The sequence below is a fragment of the Lactuca sativa genome, chromosome 9, assembly GCF_002870075.4.
Source record: "Lactuca sativa cultivar Salinas chromosome 9, Lsat_Salinas_v11, whole genome shotgun sequence".
In the NCBI taxonomy this organism is placed as follows: Eukaryota; Viridiplantae; Streptophyta; class Magnoliopsida; order Asterales; family Asteraceae; genus Lactuca; species Lactuca sativa.
The window spans coordinates 194,824,540-194,832,333 of record NC_056631.2 but is presented as its reverse complement, the minus strand read 5'-3'; the positions used below and the strand labels follow the sequence as shown (position 1 = coordinate 194,832,333).

The 7,794-nt window shown below is 33.2% G+C and overlaps 2 protein-coding genes across 2 annotated transcripts; one reads left to right on the top strand and one right to left on the bottom strand.

The window, feature by feature from the left end:
• Positions 1–2,227: 2,227 nt before the first annotated feature.
• Positions 2,228–3,280, top strand: LOC111921132 (uncharacterized). The gene is made up of 2 exons (XM_023916714.2): positions 2,228–2,442; positions 2,530–3,280. Exons 1-2 carry the CDS (start codon positions 2,228–2,230, stop codon positions 3,278–3,280), a joined length of 966 nt encoding a protein of 321 aa, XP_023772482.2.
• Positions 3,281–4,664: 1,384 nt separating this feature from the next.
• On the bottom strand, positions 4,665–6,904 carry LOC111921129 (chromatin remodeling protein EBS). The gene is made up of 5 exons (XM_023916707.3): positions 6,543–6,904; positions 5,932–6,274; positions 5,769–5,837; positions 5,210–5,348; positions 4,665–4,986 (listed from the first exon to the last, which is right to left on the bottom strand). Exons 1-5 carry the CDS (start codon positions 6,613–6,615, stop codon positions 4,960–4,962), a joined length of 651 nt encoding a protein of 216 aa, XP_023772475.1. The 5' UTR covers positions 6,616–6,904; the 3' UTR covers positions 4,665–4,959.
• Between the last annotated feature and the right edge of the window lie 890 nt (positions 6,905–7,794).

Below are 7,794 nucleotides of genomic sequence, written 5' to 3'. Positions count from 1 at the left end.
ATCTTCTTCATCCTCTGTTACAACATACCTTCAACTTTCAATCAAAAACCCTCTTCATAGAAATGGCCATTTTGAATTAGGGTTTATGGAGGAGATAGGAGCAAAACAATTATTTATGTGAATTTAATGCTTGACTTGTTATGTTGAAAAACTCAAAGGACTAAAAATCGTGACGAAATTATATTTCTGGCCGAAAAACAGGACATATAACCATAGGGACGAAAATGTAATTTATCCAAAATCCAAAATATTAAATATAGGGAGACTAGGTAAAGTGTATAAGATTTGTGTCTATTTCACTTATTGACGTGTTGACTAGGGAAACTAAATTACATGAGATATAGGGCGTTTTTGTGTGTCTCGTTTTTATTCGGTTTCAGCTTTCAAATACTCCACAAACTCAAAAAAAAGTATCTTTACTTGTTTGGTAGTATGTCTTTTGCTTTTATTATTATCTATTTAAAACCATTAAATATCAAGTGAAATTACCGCTTTGCCCCATTATATAAACCGTTTATTATTTTATCTTTTAAAATAATACCATTTACTTAGCAATTGATTTAAAATTTGTTTGTTTATTTACTATAATATATCTAAATAATGTATTAAGACTAGTCAACGTCAAACTTGAATATCTCAATATGATCCAACTCATTTGCATCATAGTTTAAAACAAATAAAAAAAAATATCGAGATATACAGGTGTCCTAACTTTTTCAAAAAAAAAAAAAAAAAAAAAATGACCAAATTAAACCACTTTACGTGACTTGCATCACAAATTTACCAACCCCACGAAAAGAAAGTGTAGTAGTTCTTTAATGCATACTACATAACCTAATAACATGAGTGCCATTTTTGGGTCAATTATCAACCAAACAAGAGAGAATAAATGGTTTGTCTAGTCTAAATCAACAATATATATATATATATATATATATATATATATATATATATATATATATATATATATATATATATATATATATATATATATATATATATATATCCCAAAATTTGGTTTGGACCAATACAAAATCATAGAAACTTCGATCATCACAATTCACAAGATTGCCACTCAAGTCGACCCAACAAAAGGGGGTCCATGGTCCATGTGAAAGTTTGTCTTTAGTCCCAAAAGACTCGACCCGACTGTTTTGGCTAAGCGTTTCAAATGGGTCAAGTCAATTCTACAAACCTTATGGACCCCAAGACCTCCATCAAGTCAACATTATGTCATAACCCATCAAGAAATATTTGCATTATGTTGGAAGAATCTAGTAAGGAAAGATCATAAACCTTCCTTGTAAACATACAGGTAGAAATAGGAGTATAATAATTGAGGTTTGGAATTTCTACACATAAGTCTATGACTTGAATCAAATCATGACACATTTAAATATTGTTAGTATTTCGCAGTTGAGATCCAAATGAACATTAAAACAGATTAACATGGGTGGATCAAATGGCATGGTTTACATTTTTTAGACAACAGTTTTTAGAAAGTTTGAATATTTAATTACTTTGTCTCCTATACCATGGAGACTTACATATTGTTTTGATAGGAATGATCATTTGTAAATCATATCTTAACTTATACAATTCTCTTTTTAGCAAAAATAATATAACTTATAAACTAGTTTATTGTTATTTGTTGTTTGGTGAAACTATAAAATTAGTTTATTATAGCTTATAAAGTAGCTTTTGATATGCCCTTAATTATATTTAATAATATTAGTTTATTAGCTATATTTTATCGAATATCATTAATTTATAAGCTAGCTTATCAACTAAAAGTTAGTTTTTCAAATAACAAAATCATAGTTGAAGACTAAGAGGGGCGGGTGTGGGCAACACCCGTATGGCGTTATCCGATGTGGCAGCGCCATAACGGGGGAACACCCCCCCCCCCCCCCCCCCCCCCTCCCGTTATTAAATGTTATGTTATCTTGTACGATGGTGGTAACGTCTCGTAACGCGTAAAAAATCGACCGTTTGCAAATTCAAACCGTTTAAAAACGGTAACTTTAATAAAAGAAAATTACTAATTACATTTTCATTTTATATATATATATACCTCATTTTTTTTACTACATATATTTCTCTATATCTATCTCTATTTCTATATCACTCAAAACACAAACACAAAAATCAATCAACTATAAATGAATTTGATCCGGCTTATCCGTACAATGATAATAACGACGAAGACGATTTGTTCGTGAGTATGATGTACCGGTATTACACAGACAGCCTACTACAGCCAGATCCAGCTCCACTACTCACGCGACGTGCGGCGTTAAATAGAGATCGTAAGAAAGGACATCGGCGACTAGTTAACGATTACTTTGCGGATAATTGTGTCTACCAGCCAAACGATTTCAAAAGAAGATTTTGTTTGCGAAAAAATGTCTTTGAAAGGATAGTCAACGCTATGGAAGCAAGGTATCGTTTGATTCAACTTTTATAATTTACAAAATGTCACTTTTAGATAAAATAAATACAATTTTTACATGTTTAATATTTAATTAGATATGAATTTTTCCAAATGAGATATGATGCTAGAGGCAAACGAGGCTTCACAGGGTTGCAAAAATGTGTAGCTACAATTAAACTTATGGCAATGGGGGAGTCGCCCGATTCTGTTGACGATTATATGAGAATGTCTGAGAGGACCGCACGAGAAAGTTTGTATTTATTGGCAAGAGGTGTTGTCGAAACCTTCGGTGGCCAATACTTGCGCAAAACTTCGTTGCATGATATACAACAACTATATGCGGCGCATGAAGAAAGACATGGTTTTTTGGGTATGCTTGGGAGCATTGACTGCACACACTGGAAATGGAGAAATTGCCCCATGGCGTGGAAAGGCCAGTATTCGAGCGGTCATCATGGAGCGCATTTGTTGGTATTAGAGGATGTTGCTTCACAAGATTTATGGATTTGGCATGCTTTTTTCGGGGTTGCGGGTTCTAACAACGACGTCAACATTCTCGATCAATCACCAATATTTGACGATCTTTTGTCAGGAAAAGCCCCAGATGCTCCTTTCACAGTGAATGGAAATGAATATAAGTTTGGGTATTACCTTACAGACGGAATATATCCACAATATTTCATGCTTGTGAAGGCGTTTCGACACCCAATAGATCCAAGAGACAAATATTTCAAGAGACGACAAGAAGGAGCACGTAAGGACGTTGAACGTGCTTTTGGGGTTTTGAAATCAAAATGGCACATAGTTGAACATGCGGCGAGACCTTATGAGTTAGATACTCTATGATATATCATGTATGCATGTATCATAATGCATAACATGGTTGTCGAAGATAAAGGACGCAATATTGCAACGTATTCACCTACGGAGCCAAGACATGTGCAATTTCAACCAGGGACCTCGGAATATTTACATAGAGTGGTTGATATTCAAGATCAGCGAAAACACAAGCAACTCCGTGAAGACTTTGCGGATTACATCTATGTTGGTCACGAAGATGAAGATGAATAGTTTTAGGCCAAAAACGTAGGTTTTATCATTTTTTTTTTGCTTTTTATGTTTTTAAATGTTTTTGTGTTTTGTTGTAATTTTTTTAATGTTGCTTTTAATTTAAGTTTTATTAAAATTTTATTTTTACTTTTCAAATATAAATAAATAAATAAATAAATAAATAATCAAATTCGAAATATAAAAAAAAACATCAAAAAAAATAATAATAACATAGAAAATGATTGGTGTTATTACATGTTATTAGATGTTGCCCATTTCCACATTGGATATTATAACACCATGTATGAGTAGGATCTTGACATGACACCTTTTGGGTGTGGTAACATGTAATAATATGTTGCCCACACCTAATAGTCTAAGAGACATAGAAAAAAAAGTATATGAATCAAAAGATAGAACTCATGATGAATTTGTTCGCTCTGACTTAGACCTAACAATTTCAGACACGAAAACACGAATATGTGAGAGACAACACGAAATGGATACATGACACGAATACATCTTAAAAATTAAGATAAAGTTTATTTCTCATCGTGTAATCGTATCGTATCAAATTCGTGGTTGACACGTTTTCATGACACGAATACACGAATTGTCAGGTATACGCTTTGTAATCAAGAATTGTAAAAATCAGCATCGATGGACTTTGACCAAGTAGGATTTATAAAATGTCTTTGGTCAAACTCGGTAAAAATCTCAATAGAAATCCACTCGGGCATCAAAAATCGGTCAAATGGTGGAAAATAATATATAAAAAAACATCACAATAAATAAGATTAAATTATCAATTTTATCTACTCTCTTATCAAAAGAAACTCTCATCGATCATATACATTTCATATTAACACTCAACAACTAAACACGTACATTATTTTTAGCATGTTGTTCAACAAGAGTCGGCTACTTTTTGTTTATATTATTTTCAGTTTGTTGTTCCACAAGAGTCTTCTTCTTTAGGTTTGACACTTGAAACTAATTGATCATATAATATAATTATTCGCCACTTTGGGCTTATAATATCATTTGTATTTAATGTCTTTTAAAATTAATTGCTTCACAACTTAGCGTCCTTAGGCTCAACTAGTCCCTAGATTTAACGATTTCCACAACCTTCTACAAGTAAAAGAGATACACATGATAAAACAAATTACTCAAGAAGTAAAAGGAAAAATAGATGAAAACATTTCCGAGTTGAAAGGTTAATCTTTCACACTAAATTTGATCTTTTGTGTCTCATAAATTTAAAGTCTAGTCTAGTCTAGCATTAACCTTGATATGCAAAGACAGATAGATTGGTGGTTAAATTTCACACAATAAATAACACAAAAGCTTATTTCATTGTGCAACCAAAGCACACACTCACTCTCTTCTTTGCACTATACAATTTTTTCCCCACAACAACAATACTCAAGAAAATCTTTCATTGCCCCCTTCTTTTCTTTGCACACACTCACTCATCGTTTTCTACGCTTTGGCTCAACCTACATCACCAAAATATTTATTAAAAAAAATGTGATTTTTTTTTGAAATGCAAGGGTAAAATGGTCATTTTGTCTCTCATTCAGACAGTTTATTCCGTCTAGACAAAAACAAACCACTTTACCCATTCAGACAGTTTATGAGGGTTTGATTTTTACTTGATAAAGAAAGACATGTAAATGAGGGTTTCCTTATTTAGTAAGGACTTAACAAATGGATTTTCACCTTGACATCTGAAGATGGTGAAACTGGGAAAGGGTTCGATGGTCTTTTTGCATCATCATCAGAGGAACAATCTGAGCACAAAAACTGGTCCAATTTTTTAGCTTCTTCAATTGTCATACCCATGCAAGAAGGATGAAACCTACACAATTTAAAGAACAAAATAATATAAACAGAAACAGACGATTGCTTATTTATACCCATGATTGTATATGTATCTATAAGATATGTATAGAAAAACGTCAAAACAAATAGCTACACTTTTAAATGTTTTATTAGGTTTAATTATAGAAACTGATTATGAGAATATTTTGTTTCTTTTTTAACAAAGTAAATCACTAATGTGCGTAGATGGGTAGTTGCGTCCTAAAGATTTATGGCAACATTTTTTTTATTATGGCAATAACATCATCATTATATTTGTACATTAGTAGAAGTAGAAGTAGAATTCTCCTCGATTATAAATTCATTATTAGCCCTAAAGGTTTCAACTTTCAAGCATGGGATACGTTCTTCTTCTTTATCGAAAATTATATAGTTTTGAGACAAAAGATTATCATACCAGTCCTTGCATCCTTCGCATTGAACCATCAAGTCATCAGGGTTGTAGGGCATTTCACATTTGCAGTACCTTCATGTCAAAAAAGAACCCTAATTCGCACCATTAACAGATAAAAAAAAACTTAGATAAGTTGTCAGAATTAAGAGCAAGATGTAGGACTCACACTGCAACACGATCAGGGGTGAAACCACCGGTAGCAGCCTTGTACTCAAAGCGACAGAAGTAGTCTTCAGTGCCAACATTATCAAGCTTCGTGTAGTTCTTGAAAGAGTGAACTATACATTTCCCTTCAATCGTATGAGCACTCTGCATATCATAGTGATCAGAAAGAAAAAGCTCTTTCACGCCATGAAATTGTCTTCGACCTCCGATGGACTCTTCAGGACGATAATACCACCTAACGCGAACCTTCACATTGTTTCTGTGATCCGCTTCAAGCTTTTCAACTCGAGCAACGTATGGAGGCTTATCAGAATCAGATGGCCGCATTAACACACAATCTCCAGCTGCGAAAACAAGTCAAATCGCCGTCAATACTAGTCGAAGCTTCAAAAATCAACACTTTAATTTACCCTAGATAACAAACGCATGCGATATATATACACACAATCCCCAATCCCCTTTCTTTTGAACAAGTAAATGTTCTAACACATCTGTTTGAAAGATCCCTACCAACCAACAAGTCAATGACAGTCAAAAATCAAAACCGGGAGAGAAATCTACGCACTGAAAGAGAACAAGAGAGAGAGAGAGAGAGAGAGAGAGATGATATACGTCGAACAACTTTGTTTGTGCCCTTGATTGTGTAGGTATCCAAATCTTTCTTTCCAGGTTTCGTCTTCGCCATTGAAAGTCCCAGTCGATAGTTGACCGAAGATGCAAAATTAACAGAGAAAATGTCGGATTTTGTTAAATCGAAGATTAAAAGAGGTCTGAACAAGGGGAAATGAGGAGCAATGCGGAGGATTTGAGGATGAGAAACAGGGAATGGTGGATTTTGCAGACAAAATTAAAGGGATAGAAGCAATGGAAACCCTAGATTTTAGGTGGTGTCGGAAGAGAAGAAGCGTCTGGAGTCTGGAAGGGGAGGGATTTGGTTGGGTGCGGGGTGTGTACCATAAGGAGGGGAGGGGGGGTTTAAAGTCATGTTGTAGCGTCCACTTCAAAGCATGCAACATAACGGGACTGTTCTCGATGTTCCCAACTGAAATGACCGGCGTGTTTGAATTTTTTGGTCATCCCAATTTCAACAATTTCTTTTAGTTTTCCAAAAAAATAAAGAGCTATTATTATCATTAAGGTATGATAGTCATGAATCATTATATTATTGGTTAATTCGGAAAAATATTAATTCCAATCATCTTTGTATACGTTGAATATGGATATAATAATATGGTATTTGATTTAGTTGTATTAAAAAGATTTCTAGTTCAAGGATATCACATATTGTTTTTTCTTCATGAGATCGAAGATTCAAATTTCGTCTAAAACAGATGAATTTACGAATAGTTTAGGAGTAAATTAGATTGTCGTTTAAAAAAAAAAATTTGAATAATGTTCTTTTAAAGCTTTGTAATAATATATTACATGCCTATATTGAAGTTTATGTGAAAAAAATATATATACTCTTTGAGTTTCTTTTAAATAATACATTAATTTGGTAATAGTAGAAATATATTCATATGTATAGCTAGAGATTTGTAAAATAATTATGAGTATTTCCAATTGAAATGGGATGTGAGATGTAAAAGTCGTTTACTACAATACAAAAATGTATGACACCTCGTAGACAATTAGCGTACGTCATAGTCGCAGACACATCAGATGAGTATTTGAAAATTTTCTAAGAGGGCGGGTCGAGAATGTACATATCATTTTTGTGATTATGTTATAGAGATTTACTGTGACATATATTTGCAACATTCGACTAAAAGTAATGTCGAATAGTTGTATTTCGTGCATCAAGCTAAATATGGTTTTTCAGGGATCTTTGGTAGCATTGATTGTACACATTAGGTGTGGACAA

Bases quoted from the DNA above. Each gene is read 5' to 3' on its own strand.
- LOC111921132 (XM_023916714.2), top strand. From the start codon at position 2,228: ATGTACCGGTATTACACAGACAGCCTACTACAGCCAGATCCAGCTCCA. The intron at 2,443-2,529 runs GTATCGTTTGAT...ATATTTAATTAG, and splicing joins GTCAACGCTATGGAAGCAAG to ATATGAATTTTTCCAAATGA.
- LOC111921129 (XM_023916707.3), bottom strand. From the start codon at position 6,615: ATGGCGAAGACGAAACCTGGAAAGAAAGATTTGGATACCTACACAATC. The intron at 5,349-5,768 runs GTATGATAATCT...TAAATTGTGTAG, and splicing joins TGCGAAGGATGCAAGGACTG to GTTTCATCCTTCTTGCATGG. The intron at 4,987-5,209 runs GTGAAAATCCAT...TTGGTGATGTAG, and splicing joins CACCATCTTCAGATGTCAAG to GTTGAGCCAAAGCGTAGAAA.